This window comes from Clupea harengus, chromosome 9 (assembly GCF_900700415.2).
Source record: "Clupea harengus chromosome 9, Ch_v2.0.2, whole genome shotgun sequence".
In the NCBI taxonomy this organism is placed as follows: Eukaryota; Metazoa; Chordata; class Actinopteri; order Clupeiformes; family Clupeidae; genus Clupea; species Clupea harengus.
In genome coordinates, this window is record NC_045160.1 from 6949427 (window position 1) to 6970863 (window position 21437).

Sequence of the window (21437 nt, forward strand, 5' to 3'; positions counted from 1 at the left end):
AAATGTACAATATTTAATTATTATTATTGTTATTATACTTGTTGTTGCAAAATTCTGTATTCTCTCCTGATGTTGAATCCGTTATTTATCCTAAACTGGCACAGTAGACTTTCCGTACCCAGTTTTCAGGGGGTGGGACTAAATACAAAGGCAAAGAGGTCAAGAGGAGGAGAAACCACGTGTGACAGCCAAGTCTGGAACTGTCCTTCCTAAGTGGAGTTGTTTTTGCAATATCGTACTACTGTCCGTACCCTCTGCATGTAGCTTGCTAACCGCTTAATCGAGGAAGGCCAACCGTCAGATTTCCTTTTCAGATCAAAGCAACGGACATCTGTTGCTAACTAGTACGCCTAGCGAGGCTAGTGACTGCAAAATCATGGTGAGCAAGACAGATGACATCCCGGCATCAGCTCCAAACTGCAACTCCGTTGATCCTGCAGAAGGAGACACGGTGGACAGCAAAGAGACTACCAAGACATCCCTCAAGGATTCCTGTGGCTGTGGTTAGTTTACTACCTCGTGTATTGTTACATTTCATGCATTGCACTGGTTGTTAGGTCGTTTTGGAACTAGCCCCAACACAAGAAATCACTGTGGTTACCGAAGACTGAGACATATTTACGTTAATGATAAATCACTGGGGATAGCAAGGTGGCTAGAGAGCATCAAGGGTAACGTTATCATCAAAGTCCCTGCTAGCATCAACGTCAGCTAATAGTGTCTAGATCGACCAGGTGTCAGGTTGGGTGACCAGTGGTAAGTTACTGAGCCATGCATATTTATTGACACGACTCAAGATTGACAAGTTCAGCTATTATATGTACTTCGTTGTTGGACAGGATTCCCAAATCGTCAAGACAAGTAAGACATTATTCAGCTCCTTGACTTAGCAGTCACTAGCGTTACAGCACTCAGCTAATGTTAGTGCAAACATGCGTACCTAGCAAGCAATCATGTATTCTTGCCTGAAGGTTGATGGTTAGCTAGCTTACTTGTGACCCTTGGTTTTCACCGACTGGGCTTGAAGGAAGGAATCACAGCTGCGAAAACGATGGTTATGTGAGAGTATGTAGTCAGCAATAGCTAGTGTTATTCTAATCAACGGATTTAAGTAGGTTTAAGTCCAAGTTAATAAATGAAAGCAAATTTAATTTGCTACATAATTTTTATCATAAGTATTGTTTCGAGTAGGTAGTTAGCTATAACTAGTGCTATTCGAATCAATGGGAGTTAAGTTTAGGTTTATTTGAAGGTTAGTAAATGAAAGCAAATTTTTCTTGCTACATACTTTTATATTAAATGTTGTTATTCATGTTGTTGTGGCTGTTTGCTACTTCTGGTGTGTATGCAGGCTAGGCATGTTACAACTCTTCAGTACTACTCAGTCACCACCGGTAGCTAACCTTAGCAGGAAGAAATTGCCACAGCTTAGCTAGGCTGCTTGCTAGTTAGCTTTTCGAAGCTACAGCTAGCCACTTGTACCTTTTGGGGAAAGCAGTCCTGTCACTGTGGACAGGGAGCGTATGCATTTTTTTATTTAAAAAAATGTGTACATGTACGGTTATCACAAGTGACAGTGGTGATGTGTCGTGTCATGGGACATGAAGATGTTGCCAAGTCCCGATGCACATGTTCTGTAACAGCATGTATGATGAACGAATGAACTGAAGGTCACCTTCAGCGGAGCTTAACAATTTAAAGAACAATGGGGGGGTGGTGTTTGTATAAGTAGGGTGTTAGGAGAGTGGTTGGCTATTTGAATACGTTGAATAGACTAGTTAGTTATATTAACCTTAGACGAATGCTCCCTTAGCATGCTAGTCCTATCGAAGTCATAAATATCACCGTGTGCATAAGTATTCGTTTTCAGACTCCCCTCCGTACTTGAACCAGAATGGTTGTCTATTCCGCGACCGGGAAGCGGAAGTCCTCTGTGTGGAAAGTCATGGTGCATGTACAGCGATAGAAGGTTATACTTGTTCTATAGACTGAATCCTGTAGGGTAAGTGTGTTATTATTGAGAAGTTTGATCTAGTCATTTTGTAGCTTTTATGCCAATGAGGTAAAACGTTACTTGTCTTTGAACAACGCGCTCTGCGTATGCGAGCGAAGTTATACAACTTGAGCGATCTCATCACTGCTATACTGCATTTCTTGTCACATTCAACAGCACTTTCAGGTCCTCTGTCACTATACATATGATCTCTTCCTTCCATAGCAGTTATAGTTAGGTCTTGGTGCGCATTAAACTAACGTTAACATTAAATAATATCCCATGCCGGGGATCCGCCTATCATCGGTCTTTTCGTCCTTTTTCCTACTCCAGAACTTGATCTGGCAGGGTCATTGTACATATTAACAATAACGCTGTATTAAGTGATGTACATCTTCTGTTTGCCTTTGTAAGCACTGCCTTGTCCGCGGTTTTGCTTATATTACACTGACTGGAATTGACAATTTGATAGTCGAGTGCTTTCACCCAGTAACGTATTCTCCCTGTGTGTGGATGTCATCAGCGGCATGAGAAAATACAGCAAATTGTTGTTATGTGTTGAGGAGTATGAAAGACCATGAATGTGAGCGCCTTATTTGCAGTCTATAACTGAAAAGAAGTTGCACCACCATAATGACTAACTTTATGTGTCACAAATGTTTAAATACCACCTGTGCAAATTATGGTATAAATAAAATGCACACATTGGTGTCTGAAGTGATAACCTACTAATACAAATGAATGGCCTTAAGTGGATGGTGTAGTTCTTGTCTTAAGCATTGGCGCTGTCTACTCTCAAAATACTCTCTCGGTGTTTGGAGCCAGGTGTTTTGACTGTCAGGATCTTAGAGTCCAAGGTAGTCTGAGTGATCCAATTTACGTGAGTTTAGATTCACATGGAATTGTGCAAAGTGTCTCTGCACATGTCTAAAAGGGCTACTGCCCTCACCCATTTGAGTTGGGGGAGGGGTTTGAAGGACATTGTAATGGACTCTTATTGCACAATATAGAGCTTCAAACTTTCCCCATTCATATTTAGCACTGCTGTTTTTGCCGCACTGCTTACTGCAGTTTCTACAGAATTGCCTCACATTCAATTCAGTGCAAAACTTTGCCTCAGTGAATCAAGTATTGTTCTAAGGATTTAACCCCCCCCTCCCCCAACCCCCAGCTCACTGACCTCAATACTTACTGAGTATAACTAAGCTAGAGTTCCAAGTGTTCAAAAGTGCAGTGAAACCACCGCTTCAGAAGCAAAGATCCTCTGCTGTGTGATTGTGCTTGAGAGAACCAAACGGACATTGTGATGGGACACAGGAGAGCGTGACTTGGATCAAGTTTGAAAGTAGGGCACAGGGACTGAGAGAGGCTGATGTAACTTCAGCAAATCCCCCGGTTCACTGAGCTGAAGAGGCCAAGAAGAATCCAACAGGATACCCTTAAAACTGTGCATGCCATTGCTGAGGTGTAGGTGACGTCAATACTATGAAATAATTTCCACGCTCTTCATTGACTTTGACGTTTGGTGCTCATTGTGGAGCTGCTTGGGCCAGAAGTCTCTCTGTTGCCCACGGTGTCAGAATGTGCTGGGGTGGGAATGCCAGCTGTTTGTTTCTCTGCTGCACTGGGCTTGCCGTGACACATGGTTACCCTTGACTTCATTCAAGGACAGAAAGCAGTCGCCTGAAAGAAAATAACGAGTGTGTCTGCTGCTGTTCGGTGTTAAACCATAGCTCCCCCCCCCCCCCCTTTAGTTTGTTTGTCTCTTCTTGTAATTGCTTTACTGGAGAGAATGCTTTACTGTGGAGCAACACATCAGTCATGTTGGTGGAGTTGGAAGATGGGTGCTATTTTGTGTGGTTTAACGTGGGGGTCTGATTCTGTGTGATTTGTTTCAGACACCTTAGCCCAAAAAAGGGAAAGGATTTGAAAAATGTACCTTACAAACAATTTAGTGTGTAAAGCCTCAGTTTCCCCTCTTGACTTATCTGGAGTCTAAACTGTTAACCACGCCAGCAAAAATAGAGCCAAGAACTGAGACAGTGTGGGTGTTTTGTCTTGAATTGTGATCTTGGGCAGGCAAGACCTCTCTGGTCACTCCTTTAAACTGGACGCCTACAGTTTGGCTCCTTTCCTGTTTCCTTCACTTAATAACTGACAGCTTACTTGTCAGACAAGAATATCATTAAATTAACTGGAATATAAAACACTTAAAAAACAACACTGATGATGTGACTGAAATCTGGTAGATTTCATCCTAGACGCATTAACCAGTGCAGTGCATATAGCAGTTGTCTCTTGGTATGGCCACAGTCTAAGCATCTCTCTCTCTGCCATGGTCTTTCACAGCGCACAGTGCCGACACAACAATGATGAACGGCAACGGGGACCATGACCACAGCGAAGAGGCCGATTCCAAGCAGGAAGGCAGCGGCGCCGACGCAGACCCTTCTGATGATGCCAACGAGCAGGAGGTGATTGTGATCCAGGACACGGGCTTCACCGTCAAGATCCAGGCCCCAGGCACTGAGCCCTTTGACCTCCAGGTACCGAGGCTCCCCAGAGCTCTGCTTCAGTGTTCATCAGCTTGAACTGTGTAAGCTGATAGGGGTTGACTGTTTGACTTCTGCTTGCTCTTAGGTATCTCCTCAGGAGATGGTACAGGAGATCCACCAGGTCCTCATGGACCGGGAGGACACCTGCCACCGCACCTGCTTCTCCTTGCAGCTGGATGGGAACGTGCTGGACAACTTTGCTGAACTCAAGTCCATCGAGGGTCTACAGGAAGGCTCTATACTCAAAGTGGTAGAAGGTGAGCCTCCTTCAATTAGTGTGTCAGATGGCGAACTACTTATGATTGTTGTTGGTCAAGCAGTAATCGGACATTGTTTTTTGTGAATCTAGATTTTGGTTCATCATTTGTCAATTGTAAATAATGTTATGTGTAAAAAAAATCTGCAGCTTAGAAGCTCTGTGTCATTATGTTTTTTTTTTTTTTTTTAAACCTTTTGTGTCTGTGTCCTTCCCCAAGAGCCATACACAGTGCGTGAAGCGCGCATACATGTACGTCACATCCGAGACCTGCTGAAGAGCATGGACCCTGCAGATTCCTACAACGGGGTGGACTGCAACTCCCTCTCCTTTCTTAGTGTGTTCACAGATGGCGATCTAGGAGGTTTGTGTCTGTCTCTTTTTCTACAAATGTTAACTCTAATAGTCCAATAGGTATGCGTCTCTTCTTTGGACTACTTTTTAAGTGTGTATTGCTCGGATAGAAAAACAAACCAAGGAATACAAAAATGTCTTCATCCAGGTACTTTCATCTTGTTCCATCTCCTAGATGAAGAGGCTGATGAATATGTAAGAGTTGTGCGTTAGATCGTGTGATCTACTTAGGGTATGAGGAGCAGTAGAAATATATTGAGAAATGTGCCAAAGGTGAAACGCTTTTCTTGGGCGGCTATTCCTACAACAGTGTTCTACCCTTCTGTAGTAAATGCTGGAGAAGATAACCTCAGGTGTTGCTGTTTTGCAGATAGTGGAAAGAGAAAGAAAAAAGGCAGTGAACTTGAACAGATCGACTGCACCCCTCCTGAGCACATTCTACCTGGCAGCAAAGAGCGTCCCCTAGTCCCGCTCCAGCCACAGAACAAAGACTGGAAGGTAGGCCCTGGCCCCATGGCAACACTACTCCCATCTACTGCATAGAGCTGGCCAATATCCTCCTCTGTGATAACAAGGCCCGGTTTGTTTGAGTAGTTGTGTTTTGTTGCCCGGTTGGCCAGAAAGAAGACGTGAACCTTTCTTTTCAATGATGGCCAAAAACCGCTCATCATAATCGCAAAAGAATGTTTTATTTAAAATGTTTAATATATATGTGTATATATATTTCACATTGCAGTCATCTTAGGTGGATGGTGAACAGTTGTAATATACAACATCTTGGGTCATCTGATGGATATATATACATATAGTCTCTGTTTCTGTCTTGTTTAGCCACTACAGTGCCTGAAGGTTCTCACCATGAGTGGCTGGAACCCACCACCTGGCAACAGAAAGATGCACGGAGACCTGATGTACCTGTATATAGTGACTGCGGAGGAGAGACACATCAGCATCACTGCGTCCACCCGTGGATACTACCTCAACCAGTGAGTACATTAGACAAACCAACCCAATGGGTTAGTTAGTGTCAGACATAAAGCCAAATGCAGGCTTTTCAAAGCATCTCTCTCACCCACTCAGACATGTACACCGACGTGTAAACATACATGTGTTGAGATGCACACATTTTATTCATTTCATATCCATGTACTCTGTAGCACATGGTCAGTGCAGCCTGCGGAGCGGTGATGTAAGTGCTGTGTGTTTCAGGTCGACCACCTACTCCTTCAACCCTAAGCCATCCAACCCCAGCTTCCTGAGCCACTCCCTGGTGGAGCTGCTGAGCCAGATCAGCCCGGCCTTCAAGAAGAACTTCACATCCCTCCAGAAGAAGAGGCAAGTACCGCAGCACCGATCCCTTTATACGCCGTTCAGGTGTTCAGATGTACATGCATAGGGCCAATGATTTTCCATTTCACATTTGGTGAATTCCGTTTCGGCTCATTTTGTTCACCTTGAGGTAGATTGATAGCTTAAAATGAGTAAATAATATGTGCCACAAGTGACCCAAACCTTCTAAGATTGTTGTTTGCCAGCCATCAACAGAACAGAAGACTAAAAAAACATTATTTGCAGGCGATAGGGAAGATGAGCGAATTAATGTGACATGCCGTAGCGTCAACCGTTGAACAGGGGGGCGTGGCCGGAGCGGAGGTCAACACAGACGTGACATTTTCTCAATGTTTTTTTTTTTTTAAATTGATGTTTGTTCATCCTTGCAATCGTTGTTGTGCTTTTTTTAAATGAATACAGTCTTGCAGGACAAAATACAGGGGAATTTGGGCGATTTTGATGCACAAAATGGTGTTTCCGTTTGAAACGGAATTGCAACTTTCAAAGGGTACATTCCGTTATCGCGGAAAATCATTGGCCCTACTTGCAAATTCAGAGCTCTGTACTGTTTTCTGAAGACAAAATGGTGTTGCAGACTTTACATTTTTGTCAGTGAAATGCATAGCTGCTTGAAACGGAGTTTTAGATGTGCTGTTTGTTTGTAGGGTTCAGAGACATCCGTTTGAGAGAATAGCCACACCTTTCCAGGTGTACAGCTGGACCGCCCCTCAGATCGACCACGCTATGGACTGCGTGAGAGCAGAGGATGCATACACCTCCCGTTTGGGCTATGAAGAGCACATACCTGGACAGGTAGGGTGGACATTTTGGAAATCACTGCCTTACCACAGCAAATGTCTGCCTTATGTATGCAAATGGTTTTAAATCTGGGGTGTTTCTGGTGTCTCTCAGACCCGGGACTGGAATGAAGAGCTTCAGACGACCAGAGAACTTCCCCGCAAGAACCTTCCAGAACGGCTGCTGAGAGAGCGTGCCATATTTAAGGTGAGCTTAAAGAGACTCAAACAAACCAACCCTCCTGTCTGTCTTCTACTGCTCCTTCAGTCTGTTACATGTCTCTTTGTCTCTTTGCATTCCTCCATTTCTTTCCGCTTTCTTCTCTATCTCTTTCTCTTTCTGAAACGATGTTCTTCTCTATCTTTTTCTGAAAAGGTGTTCTTCTTTCTCTTTCACTAATAATTAGGGATAGGTATCGTTTTTTTTTTTTTCGATACCGGTGCTAAAACGATACCGGTGCCTAAACGGTGCCCGAACCGATACTATACATTTTTAAAAAAAAGCACAAAACGACGATTGACGACATTTAAAAAAAGGCTTTTTTTTATTGCCAAGGCATTTTTTTTCTTAAAATGGAAGAATATATTAACTGTTTAAAGTATACTATAAATAAATACAAAACACTTGGCTTCAAACTTTTTAACTTCAAACTATGAACAATATATTAACTGTTAACAACAGTTTACACTATACTTAAATATAAATAAATACAAAACACACACACTCTGTACACACACTACAGCCTCAAACTTGAAATATGAGCATATTTGCCTTAGGAGGCAAAAATGTATTATTTTGTTAGTCTTCAGTCTGCGGTTGCTGATGTGCTTTTGACTCTTGCCTTCTCTCCCCCCTTTTCACGCAATTGTTTTGTTGCATTTGCTGCACGTCGCGTTGTTTGAATCTTTTTGTACGAAATACAGCCACACTTTTGACCGTTTACCTTTCGGCATTTTCTGTTAAATTGATGGCTAGCTCTGTTTGTGATTGCTCTGTGAAATGCTGCCTTCTCTTTCGCTGTCATAAGAGAGATGCTATGGAAACACCAATGAGTGTGAGCGACACAGGCCAAAGTTTACATTGGGAGATGGGGCTGTTTTAAATGTGCCTCTCGAAATCTGCCTAGCAACCTGTGACCAAGAAAAAATTATTTATAAAGATCGTACTCAGACAGATCTACGCCACTTTTCTATTTCTTATGTAAAGTAGTATTTATTGTTACACTATGTCTCTATTGCTCGTAGCTTGATTGATCTCTCCTTTGTACGTCGCTTTGGACAAAAGGGTCTGCTAAATGTAAATGTACACGTGACCTTTACGTCACATCAAAAGTCACAGAAGGAAAGAAAAACCCACTTGAAATCCGATCAGACCAAAACCTGAATTCATGTGTGTTCTTTTTTTTTCTTCTTTTGGGTCTGTTCAGACTTTATACCAATCATGTATGCACATAAATTGGATTTTGACTGACTGAGTCTGAACATAGCCCAAGTCATATCCTTTTTTTCCCTTCCTCAGGTCCACAGTGACTTTGCTGCAGCAGCCACTCGCGGTGCCATGGCAGTGATTGACGGCAATGTCATGGCCATCAACCCCGGCGAGGAGACGCGCATGCAGATGTTCATCTGGAACAACATCTTCTTCAGCCTGGGCTTTGACGTGCGCGACCACTACCGCGAGCTGGGTGGCGACGCGGCGGCCCACGCCGCTCCCACCAACGACCTGAACGGCGTGCGCGCCTACGGGGCTGTTGACGTCGAGGGCCTGTACACTCTGGGCACGGTGGTGGTGGACTACCGCGGATACCGCGTCACGGCGCAGTCCATCATCCCCGGCATCCTGGAGCGCGAACAGGAGCAGAGCGTCATCTACGGCTCCATCGACTTCGGCAAGACCGTAGTGTCGCACCCCAAGTATCTGGAGCTGCTGGAGAAGACCAGCCGGCCGCTGAAGGTGCAGCAGCACGCCGTGCTCAACGAGAAGGAGGCGCCCGTCGATCTGTGCTCGTCCGTGGAGTGCAAGGGCATCATTGGCAACGATGGGCGCCACTACATTCTGGACCTGCTGCGCACTTTCCCACCCGACCTCAACTTCCTGCCCGTGGACGATGAGGAGATGCCCCCTGAGTGCCACCGGCTGGGCTATCCCCGCCAGCACCGCCACCGCCTGGCCTGCCTGCGCCAGGAGCTCATCGAGGCCTTTGTGGAGCACAGGTACACATGATGTACAGATGATGTACTTTTAGTAATAATTGGACAATATTTAAAGGTAAAGATGAGGATGCTGGTCATGAAGGCTGTCAATATTGTGGTACTGGAAAAATTGATTTTTTTTGTTGTTGCAGATATAGGTTATGTAAATTATTCAGTAATAAGGGGACAATTTAAACAATAATTTAATTTCAATTCAGTGAATTAGGTAAAAATTTCCAAATTCTGCAATGTCTTGGACCTATTGGAACTTTTATGTGAAGATACGTGAGGATATATCTTCATTTCAGCAGAGGAAAGAGCTCAAATGGCAATGTAGCGGTTTATAGTATAACGGCACAATTTGCAGGTATGCAAATATCTATGATTTTGGCCTCAAACCTCCCCCACAGCAGGCTGTCAGTGAGGCATCATTAGTTAATGAGTGGTCATGTCTGACTGTGTGTGTTTCTCAGGTACCTCCTCTTCATGAAGATGGCAGCCCTGCAGCTCATGCAGCAGAAAGCCAACAAGGAGAACAAGGCCGCAGCCCTGACTGACCGCAGCAACGCAGAGCCGGAGGCCTCACCCGCAGACGCCTCCCAGACCACCCCAGCCATCGAGGCCCCCGCACCAGTCACCTCTCCCACCCCCTCAGAACCTGCAGCGACCCCCTCTGAGACCAACCAGACCCCCGAGTCCCAGCCAACAGAAGCAGCAACAACAACAACAACAACAACAACAGAAGCAGCAGCAGAAGTCACAGAGCAGGTTGAGGCTCTGGCCTTGACCACCAACGGCAGCCCTGAGTCCGCAGCCCCAGACCACCAAGGCAGAGAGTGTGAGAGCCCGCTGGAGGGTAAGGAGGCTGAGGAAAATATCCCGGGGTTAGCCCAGGCCAAAGAGCTGGCAGAGTCCTTAGCTGCAGAAGATGGATCCAGTATTGGTACGTCCAAGCCAACAAAGGCTCGAGCGAGAGGTCCCGAGGCGAAACGGGAGCAGGCAAACGTGGCAGAGAAATGCACTTACCAGTAGTCTCTTCTTAGTAGTCTTTCCCCCTTCTGTAGCGCTATCATTTAACATATCTTTTCTCCTCTTGACCGGGTACCATGTTATACACTTAGTTTCCGCTGAAGATATTTAGGCACCAAACTCTGGTGTCCGCTGTGCATCTCTCCGCCATGTTGGTTGTCCCTGACGTGCTCACCTCTCAGCTCTGGGGATCAAGTGTTCTAAACCCTCCCCTCTAATTGGCATGATGGTAACACCGCTCCAAATGGAATCCCATTCCTCTCTCCCCTCTCTTTTCTCCCTTTCTTCTCCTCTAACTGCTGTCATCTTGTAACTCCTCCCTATAACCCAAAGGGTGTTGGAATGTTGGTGGTTGAGACGTTAAATTCTACTTCCTTTTGGTGAAGGCATGTGATCGGGGTCATGTGATCGGGGTCATGTGATCGGGGATGCGACTGATCAATCCTCTTCCCTCAGTGTGCTCTGTGTTTGTTTTTTCCCCCACCTTTTCTGGGTACTGCTAACTAAGAGGTAAACTGGTATTGCTTGGTTAGCACTTGAGTGGGTTGTTTTTTTCTAATTGCTAATGAGCTAATTGACGTTGTGATGGTGTCCATTCCCTTTGTAACATTTGTAAGATGTTTTTTTGTTTTGTTTAAACATACAAAAATGTAACAACAGTAGTGTAAGACATTCTTACTCAGTCTCCCCTGCGGGATTCTCCCTGTGTGTTTACAGACCCCAAAAGCCGCGAGGTCGTCCTCAACGCCTGCAAGGCCGTGGGCTCCATCAGCGAGACCTCATTCGATATCCGCTTCAACCCAGACATCTTCTCCCCAGGTAGGTCCTCCTGGCCCCGGCTGCTCTACCGATGTGTTCTGTACTCTCCTGCTGGTGTCTTGATCATCACCATGACACTCTCTCTCCCCCCTCCCCCATGTCTCTGTCTGTCTGTCTGTCAGGTGTGCGTTTCCCTGACAGCAGTGCCGATGCCATCCAGAAACAGAAGCAGCTGCTGAAGGACGGCGCTGCGTTCCTGGTGTCCTGCCAGATCCCCTCGCTGGTAAGCTTCCCCCACACCAAATCACGCACATCTGACAGGCAGGCACAGAGATGGCCCAACCATATTTCCCCATATGGTTACTATAGTGTAGCTTTTAATGCACCAGTAACAGTGACACTGTAGAAATCTCCTGCGTTGGTATTAATGATCTTCTGGATGCTTTTCCCCGGGGTCTAGGTTAAAGACTGTTTAGACCACAGTGCTCTGCCTACGGATGGAGCCACACTCACTGAAGCCCTTCACCAGCGTGGCATTAATGTCCGGTATCTCGGCACCGTGCTGGACTTTGTGGACAAGACCCCTGCAAAAACACAACTTGAGTACTTCTGTGTAAGTCTAGAGTGTCACATCTCCATGGTGCATGTTTGTGTTGCATATAAAAAACATATTCACTTTCACAGTACTGTATTGCTAATCAGCCTTTGTTTTCTTGCTTTTAGAGAATAGGTATTAGTGAATTGATCACCAGATGTGCAAAACATATCTTCAAGACATACCTCCAGGTAATTAACACCATTTTCCTCATCTCAATGTTTTGATATGCCAGATGTTGATTGAGGATGTGGAGGCTTGAGTGTGTACAGTTTGAGTAACTGTGTGTGTGTGTGTGTGTGTGTGTGGTCAGGGTGTGGAACTCTCAGCTCTGTCTGCGGCTGTGAGCCACTTCCTCAACTGCTTCCTGAGCTCCTTCCCTGACGCCGTGGCCCACCTGCCAGTCGACGAGCTGGTGTCCCGCCGGAAGAACCGCAAGCGACGCGGCCGAGTGCCCGGGGGAGGTGACAACACCGCCTGGGCCAGCCTCACGCCCATGGAGCTGTGGAAGAACATCGCCACCGAAGCACAAACCTACTACCACTTCACACTTCAGTGGTGAGGAACCTCACTTGCCTCAGAATTTATTTCTGTAAATACAGAATACAGTACAATACATAGTACTTGTACAGAATACGATACAATACAAAATACTTTGTAGCAGTATCCACAGTTAGTTAAGCTTCAGTTAAGACACAGAGAGCCTGTAAGTTTTTTGTATCAACTTAAAATACTTTTTATTATTATTTTATATTATTATATATGTTATAAATTATATATATTAAAAAATATTAAAATAAAACTATAAACATAAAGTGTCAAATCAGCATGATGTTATTGTAACAGCTTTTTTTAGGAGCGACTGTTCTGCCTCTTATGCATGTAATGTGTGTTGATGCAGTGAGAGTGCGGACCAGGCAGTGGAGAAGTACGGCCTCCAGAAGATCACGCTGCTACGAGAGATCTCGGTCAAAACTGGCATCCAGATCCTGATCAAGGAGTACAACTTCGACAGCCGCCACAAGCCGGCCTTCACCGAGGAGGACATCCTGAACATCTTCCCCGTGGTCAAGCACGTCAACCCTAAAGCCTCTGATGCCTTCCACTTCTTCCAGAGCGGACAGGCCAAGGTGCAGCAAGGTAAAGGCAGAAAGAGCTCCATTTCATAACAAACTGAAATGCGTACGACACATTTGCTAGTGCAATACTGCAAAATAAGGGCAGCTGCCTTCCTTCCATTTTCAGACAGCAGTTAAACTATAACTATTTCTGCACTGTACTATTTATGTCCATACACCTTATATATATATATATAACTGTTGTTATTACAGTTACTGTGATATGTAGGCTGAGATACTGAATGATGTGTCTTCTTCCTGTCCTCCAGGGTACCTTAAGGAGGGCTGTGAGCTCATCAATGAGGCCCTAAACCTCTTCAACAACGTGTACGGGGCCATGCACGTGGAGATCTGTGCCTGCCTGCGTCTGTTGGCCCGGCTCAACTACATCATGGGGGATCACCCTGAGGTGCGTCGCCCAATCAGAAGCCACAGGCTGCGCAGCTGAACACTTGTCACCATGTTCAGAAAAGATCTGATTCTGGAGGTCTTTTTGTTTTGCAGGCACTTAACAACCAACAGAAGGCTGTCTTGATGAGTGAAAGAGTTCTTGGCATTGAGCATCCCAACACTATTCAAGAATATGTAAGTAATACTTATTTGTTCTATGTGGTTGTGTGCATGCAGAGAGTTGTAGAGATTGTATAGTTGCACAGAGTGGGAGTGCTGTTTGCCATTGACGTCTGCTGTTAGGGATATTATTTATCTCCCGTCTGCTTATTTTTCTTTATGCATCTGGGAGGAGATTGGGTCACTGACTTGTAGTCTGACTGCTAATGTATATCCTTTTGTAGTCTGATTGCTAATATATGTCCTTTTGTAGTCTGACTGCTAATATGTGTGTTTTTGTGCAGATGCACTTGGCTCTGTACTGCTTCGCCAACGGCCAGCTGTCTACTGCCCTGAAGCTGCTGTACCGCGCACGCTACCTCATGTTGATGGTGTGTGGGGAGGAGCATCCTGAGATGGCTCTGTTAGATGTGAGTAGCACCCCACATATCATGTCAACTGGTGCACTGGGGCCTGTGTTGAAATGATGATTTCATCAACATTAGGAGCTAACAACAAAATGTGGGTCGAGTAAAGAAGTGGCTTTGAAGTTGTCCAACATGACCTCCATTTTGGTAATCATGTGATCCGAGTTAGGCCGGGTTCAGTCACCTCTGTTAGTAAGGATCAAACCAGGATCACTTTAAATGGACAAGCTAATCTTTTTAATGTAGTTTTACCTGAACATTGCCAAATGTATAGATTAACTGTGTTTCGTGACAATGTTTCAAACAGAAGTTTTGTATCCCCCCCCCCCCCCCCTTTCTCTCCCTCCTAGAGCAATATTGGCCTGGTGTTGCATGGTGTGATGGAGTATGACCTGTCTCTGCGTTTCCTGGAGAACGCCTTGGCAATAAACTCTAAATACCACGGGCCCCGCTCTCTCAAAGTGGCACTCAGGTAAGAAGGCTAATTGCCAATCAAATCGGATCTACTCCCGTTCCTGTGACAACCCTGTAGTCAGTAGCACAGTCCCCATGCTGTAGGATTAGATTTGTAGAGGTATTCCACCGCTGATCCGGTAATGATCATGAATGATGATGCTCATCTAGGATTTGGCTCGATTCCACGGGGAATGACAAAGCCCTCTGGAAAGACACGTCCACCTAATGTATGCATGCACACACATACACATACACAAACACTCGCTTGCTTTTGTCTCCCAACAGTCACCACCTTGTGGCGCGAGTGTACGAGAGCAAAGCGGAATTCCGTTCCGCGCTGCAGCACGAGAAAGAGGGCTACACCATCTACAAGAACCAGGTGCGTCCCAGACGCATACAACCTGCTGGGCGCTACAGAGAAATGTCCTGTTAAAGATGTGTTTTAAAATTCCCTGTGGTCTCTCTCTAGGTGGGAGAAGCCCATGAAAAGACGAAGGAGAGCTCCGAGTATTTGAAGTACCTTACCCAGCAAGCAGTGGCCCTCCAGAGAACCATGAACGAGATCTACAAGAACGGTTCCAACGCCAGTATCATGCCACTCAAGGTAAGTCCATGACACTCTCCAACATTGTTCCATCACAGGTAGAGCTAACCTGATAACTTGTATGCAAAAGAAGTACATTCGCTGCAGTATAGAGTTGATGGGTAATGAGTATATGAACAGGGCCAACATCTCAGAACTCTGGTGACGCTCAAGCTGTTGATGAGTCAGGAGACAGAGGCCAGCTGTTGTCTGTTGCGATTATTAATTTGGTTAATTTATGTAACAGCTATCCACGATTATGATCATTGCGATGATCAAGATGAGGTGTTCATGAGAAACTGATTTATTACGCTATATATATATATATATATATTATAACGCTGAGATTGCAATTTATTTTTCCTCCTATCCAGTTCACAGCTCCAAGTATGGCCAGTGTGCTGGAACAGCTGAACATCATCAATGGCATCATCTTTATTCCTCTGAGGTAAGAGATCACGATCTGTAGCAGGCCTCTGAGAAATAGTATTCAGTGTTATGTCCCTTGAAGTCTGTTACGCAACTGAACAGTCTGGTCCCTCCTCAGCCAAAAGGACCTGGAGAACCTGAAGGCCGAGGTTCAGAGGCGGCAGATGCTGCAGGAGGCCGGCAAGAGTGAGGAGCCGTCGGAGGACACTCCCATGGAGCTCGACGACAAGCTGCCCGTGGACGATTAACACCCTGAACGCACCGCACCCCCTCCACTGCCAGGGGCAGCCACGATGCAACAGCATCTGCTTGAACTTATGGACCTGAGAACTAAAGCTGTCTAATTTAAACCAAGAGAATGAGAAATGCGACGGGCAAGGGGCCAGGGCAGTCAGAATCGTGTTGTCGTTTTTTTTTTTTTTTTGTGCAGTGGGTAGGAGAGAAGGAGCGTAAAACATGGCAAAACCAGCGTAAATGTGTGTGCAATCCAAAGGGCCTGATGGCGGGCCCTTAAAGGGAGCAGAAAGTCAGTGTCACCCCGTCTCTGTAGCGCCAACAAGGCCGGAAGTGACCACGGACGACCATGACATTGTATACCAGAGCCTTATCCACTGATCACACCCCCCTCCGCCCTCCCCAATTACTGTTTTTGTCTGAGCCCAGGACCACCTCCACCCCTGCTTATATCCCTTCCCCTCCAACCAAAATGACCCCCCCTCCCCCTCCCAGCACCACCACAAGGAGCCACAGAGGGGCCAGGCCATCCCAGTCAGTCACCGCCGTCACCAGGCCCCTCTGCCCCCACACAACTCAGCCTGGCCTAAAACTCAGGTGATTTTTACTGTGCACTAGGTGAGACTGAGGAGAAATCGTCAAAATTTCGTTGAGATTTCAAACTGAAGTGGGCTCCAGAATGTAGACTTTTGTCTTTGCGGTCTTGCAGCAAGGCTGTACCAATCAAAAACCCTCCTTGTTTGTTTTCTTTTGTTTTGTTTGTTTTCATGTCCAAAAGTTAGTTGAAATCCCAAGGCTGCTGTGTTTTTAAAGCAGACACAGCTTCACAGACGCAAGTTCTCATCCAATCTTTGAAGATTGACAACACATCGGTCTTGAAAATGAATGATCTTTTTGTACAAGTAACCGGGAAGGGAAAGAAGCCATTTTAGATCTGTCATTTATCAATTAATTTAAGACATGTCCATTTTATAGAGAAATATACTGTGTGGAGAGATGTAAAAAAAATCTATGTCTATCAGTTTGGAGAGGTACTTGATTCATGTCGATGGAAATGCAGGTTTGAGACGTCCATCTTGAATTAGAATTGTAAACTTGATCTTAGTGTTGTTCAATAACATCCGCTTTTTTCCACTATGAGTGTGTGTGTGTGTGTGTGTGTGTGTGTGTGTCCATGTGTGAGTGTAAGCAAGTTTGTGTGTGTGTGTGTCTGTGTGCCTGTGGAGGGTTTCACCAATGACCAGGCAATGGAAATTATGCTACTGCTGCTGCAACATTTGATTATTTCATTGGGAACTTCCCAAAAGTTTATTTTTATACACATACTAGACACCATTCGGTGGATAACATAAGCTCATATCAGAACAAAATGTTTGTTTGACCCTTGGCTTGATATAGCAAAAAGAAAACCTGCTAACAGAGTGACCTTTTAAGAAACCTCCATTGATTTGACAGTATCAGTACTATCTGTTGTACCATCCCAGCCCTTTGACTGTTTGGCTAGTTGTATTGAAGATTTAGCCATTCGCCACTTTGACTAGTCCACAGTAAAGAGGCAACAGGCGTCTACTACATATTCCTTAGCAGTATTTAGTGCACTTTCTAATGCTGTTTTGAACACATTGAGCACTACCCAGTGGATTGAGATGGGCTGCTTTGATGTTATATACCAAAAAAAAGGAATAGCAGAGGTGTGTTGGCTTGTGTACATGCACTGTGTTTCGCACTTGGTAAAGTCTCAGTTGTGTTTGCTGTATGTCCGGTATGTGATTGAAGCAATAGCGATGCTGGACCTGGCCTACTCGTGCAGATTTCTGCTGCACCTGGGTGCAGGACCGAAGGATTACCTGATCTATATTTTCCCTGAAATATAAGCATATTGAGGAGCATAGGCTGTCAGACAGAATGTCCAAGAGAACAGTTACAACAGTAATTGATCATGCCATGTCTTATGGTTGGAAAAATACACGTGGGACTAATTTAACCAATGTGAGATTTGTGCCTATATGCAGTCTGCTTTAAAACCAGAGTGGTGTTTTGTTTCTTTCTTTGTTCTTGAAAAGGTAAAAAAATCTTGGTTTGGATTTACTGTGTTGATTTTGTTATTGCCTCATCACTCACCCATCATATATCTATATGGAAAATAATGTTATGAAGGGGAACAGAATCTTTTACCTTCATCCAGCAACGTTGTTCACGAATGTCTCCTCTCTTGCAGTAACATTAGTCACCACAAGGCTGTGCTCAAGAGATTGTGCTTCCTTGCAAAATCCAAGGTTACAAATAAAAGACTTTAATTAAGAAAATGATTTTTAGGAGGGATTATAAAACATACCTCTGCACCAGTATGTCGACTGTGTTATTCCTGCCAAGGGCGGGGAAGACGGGGAAATGGACATGGTTTCTGACAGGATTTTTGAGAGGAAAAACAACACTGGTCATCCAGAAACTGATCCATTAAGTCAGACATGTGACGACTTGGGGAGGTTTTTCAGTGATTTTTCTTGTCATTGGTCATAGAATTAAGGTGCTTTGAAAATTAAATGCAAATCCTTTGCTGTGTTTATCAATTCTATGTTTTGTTTTGATTGTGTAGCTGTATATTTTTTGAAACATTATACAACAACTGCTTGCATGAAGCTTTCAAAACATGATCTCAACATGTCTTTAGTAGTCTGCTGTAGGCTCCAGGTACCCCGCAGTGGAACTTTAAGTATCGACACATTTTAAATCAACAACATAGTTGTGTGATTTAGGCTATTCCATTTAGGCCTAGTATTGAGCATTTAAAGGTGATAACCTGTATTTCAATTGTGTAAAAACAACAAAAGTGTTGCTGAATGTTTTGTATTGTTAAAAATATTTTGAAGTAAAACACAAGCACAGGTAGCCTATAGTGCAGCCTACTGTGGGCATGCGTGAAGGGTGTTGGTCGCGAGTGGGTCACAGAGTGGAACGCCAATCAGTTATGTCAAGATGTAATTTTGGGGTTACTGGATTGGACCGCCGTCCTGTGCATACTTTCTCTGATTTCTCTATTCATTATTGATATAAGAGACTTATCGGTCTGCTGTGTGAGTAAATATGTACAACAAAACCCGTTGTGAAACAAATACGCCTACTTAAAAAAGCAACTGGCTTATTAAAGCCTAAGACATGTACATGCAAACCTGAGGGTCTCAGCATACCGTCTCAAAATAGTGGCAATTATGAACCGTCAGAAGTTTGTCTCAGTGTTTTATGAATGAAATGACGCTGTAGGGCCACACACGGTGCTTGTCCACTTAACTACAGTGTCAGCTGCTGTCGAGTGCACACTGATAAAACAATATTTCTTCTGTGTGTTAAAAATCAGAATGAGTCTTTGTTTTGTACGCTACTCATTTTTTTCTGCCCATGTAGTGTATGTCTGCTTTTGTTTCCTTGCTGTGTGGTTATCTGTCTGTTGCTGTTTACAAATAACAACCTAATTATTTTTGGTCTGAGTATGCTTTTGTATTAAAATGAATAAAGAAATTAGCAAGTTGCCTTTGAGTTCCGAGGATATTTCAAAATTGGCCGTAAACGGCCTGATGAAGGTTTACTTTTCTAAAAACAATGCTGACATTCAGAAAGATGCACTATTAAAACCAACCGAGTTGGTAAAATTATTCATTTTAAAAACTGAAATCACTTATTATAGGGATAAGAAAGCAAAGGGCGTGCGCACCGCGTCGCTGTCAGTGTGTGAATGCGCATGCCCGATTTCTGAAGGCGAATGCGGTACAGAAAACAAGGATTGTAGCTGCCAGGGAGGGAGGCGAGAAGGTAGACCTAACCCCTGAGACCCAAGTCTCGCTGTAGAACGAAATAACACCTTGGTGCGTTCCATATCATCGTGTGCAGTGGCTCGGGATTCGAAGCTGATCATTAGGGTGAGCACTGTTCAATGTACCGTTATCTACTTTTAAGTGTCTGTGGGCAAAGCAAAAGTAGGTGGTGAGACGACGATGTGGCTGAAATTTTTGCGCCTCCTTTCTGAATGTCGCAAAATGGCGGACCGGCCGTTAGAGCAGCAGTTTTAGGGGAGCCTCGTTTGTTCACTACCGATACTGCATTTACTAAGATATTCTACTCTCCTACATATATTAATTGTATTGTCATCAAAAAGTATTCGTTGTCAGGTAAGTTTTGAGATTATTGCTCCGTAGATTTCTGCAGTGTCACAGCTCAAAGTAATGCGCAAAAGTACTGAATCAACATGTTATTTTACCAATGTCATTTGAGTTGTTAGCTAGCTAGCAGGCACTGCTTATTGACTCCCAGGTAAAGACTAGCTAAGCTAACGTCAACTAACCTTATAGCTATTCGCTGGCTGTAATATATATTTTTTATGCTGGACAACTTGCTAGCCGGGTAGTGTGGCACCGAGGCAAATGGTTTGTGACATACGCTAAGTAAATGTGTGTGTCACATTTCGGATTAGGTATCTAGATATTGCCTGTTATATAGCCTGCTGGTGATGGTAGGGTGCAGCAGTACTTTACATGGCCTAAAATGTGTGGAACCTGTTGGCCCTTCGGCTAACCCAAACTAGCCAGCAAGCTAGTGATCCACAAGGATGGCTAACAGTCCAACCATGTTTGGTTGAGGTTCATGATCATATGTAGGTCACGGTATTAGCTATTAAACTTGCAACGCGAGACCGGGTCAATCCGACCTGTGTCAGGGAAAATACAGTCGAATGAATTGTTTTCCAAGTTCAGTTGGTGAATTGAACCTTACAATGATCTAACATTCACCGTTGATGCATTTCGCCGCCCACTGACCCGTGCCCAGTCGTTAGCAAGTGCTCGCTCATGGCCCATACTGAACTGAGCGTGACTATTTTAGCCAACATTAACAAGCTAGATAATTATAGTAACGTCAGCATTGTTTAATTATCACAAATACAAAATTACTGACTCCATCATTACAACGCCAACGATTCTGTTTTAGTGTTTGGCGGTATTGCTACCTTTTAACTGACGGTTAGCTGTTCTAATGAACTGCTAGCTAACGTTACTTAACCCATCATTACTTCAGCGCAATCGTAGATTGAAGGCTGCTCGGTAGTATAAAGTTAACTTGTCATCAAAATGCAATTTATGTGACGTATTTGTGTCTAGGTCTTGCTGGATGGCGTGGTAAATGTTAACCAACATTTAAGTTAGTAACACAACCGATTCGCTTGTGTTTTCCGCACATGCAAGTTAGCCATAGCTATAACGTACAGTGTTTGGGGTAACGAAGGCCCCAGTGTCTCGTCTATATTCACCATAGGAATGGCTTTTAAATTCTGAATTAATTTCCCCAAGTTGGTTAATTAGCAATACGTGGTATAATACCTACCATAATCCAATGTTGGTAAACTGTTTTGGTTGCAGCGCATTACTGTTCGGCGTCTGTAACTAGTCACCTTTGCTCGAGTGCATGAGTTGTGTTAAGATTAAGTACAATAGTTACAGTAAATAATGACTTGTGGGTAGCTGATGTTACTTAAAATGTAAACATTAATGTTTTGGGTAGCGTTGTGAGGTGAACTCTCTTATCTCATTGCTAGGTTAGTTGGCTAAACTATCGAGCCATCTTGGCTAGCTATTAAGCTTGACTAGAGACAGCAGCTTATTTAATGAGTTGACAGCTTGTCATCTATTTTACATTTATTTGTATATTTGCGTGTGACGTCAACAGAGAATGTTTTATGTGAAACATGCTCTGGAACATGCGCCAGTTCATTCAAGTATATTTAATATAAT

The 21437-nt window shown here is 44.3% G+C and overlaps 2 protein-coding genes across 6 annotated transcripts in view; both read left to right on the top strand.

Annotated features, from left to right (window-relative positions):
• Positions 1-129: 129 nt before the first annotated feature.
• cluha (clustered mitochondria (cluA/CLU1) homolog a) lies at positions 130-19187 on the top strand. Of its 4 annotated transcripts, none has more exons than XM_031573196.1 (25): positions 130-503; positions 4343-4539; positions 4634-4805; positions 5025-5168; positions 5529-5656; positions 5990-6144; positions 6368-6493; positions 7156-7303; positions 7403-7495; positions 8807-9501; positions 9954-10423; positions 11227-11328; positions 11451-11551; positions 11729-11881; positions 11992-12054; positions 12177-12421; positions 12765-13003; positions 13251-13390; positions 13486-13566; positions 13836-13961; positions 14309-14430; positions 14700-14793; positions 14884-15018; positions 15372-15445; positions 15545-19187. In XM_031573196.1, exons 1-25 carry the CDS (start codon positions 377-379, stop codon positions 15672-15674), a joined length of 4260 nt encoding a protein of 1419 aa, XP_031429056.1. In that variant the 5' UTR covers positions 130-376; the 3' UTR covers positions 15675-19187. The 4 variants fall into 4 exon arrangements, with proteins under 4 accessions (XP_031429056.1, XP_031429058.1, XP_031429057.1 ...); XM_031573198.1 differs by having other exon boundaries at positions 9954-10336; XM_031573197.2 differs by lacking the exon at positions 130-503 and adding an exon at positions 516-861.
• A 167-nt stretch (positions 19188-19354) lies between these two features.
• Positions 19355-21437, top strand: part of pafah1b1a (platelet-activating factor acetylhydrolase 1b, regulatory subunit 1a) — a 33150-nt gene continuing 31067 nt past the window's right edge. Inside the window, exon 1 of one of the 2 annotated variants that reach the window (XM_012825223.3) lies at positions 19355-19574. The gene's annotated coding sequence lies outside the window, so the exon portion shown is untranslated. Of the gene's footprint in view, positions 19575-19598; positions 19824-21437 lie in introns of those variants that run through there. The other variant, XM_031573203.2, reaches the window with a different exon arrangement.

Bases quoted from the DNA above. Each gene is read 5' to 3' on its own strand.
- cluha (XM_031573196.1), top strand. From the start codon at position 377: ATGGTGAGCAAGACAGATGACATCCCGGCATCAGCTCCAAACTGCAAC. The intron at 6,494-7,155 runs GCAAGTACCGCA...GTTTGTTTGTAG, and splicing joins ACATCCCTCCAGAAGAAGAG to GGTTCAGAGACATCCGTTTG. The intron at 15,446-15,544 runs GTAAGAGATCAC...GTCCCTCCTCAG, and splicing joins ATCATCTTTATTCCTCTGAG to CCAAAAGGACCTGGAGAACC.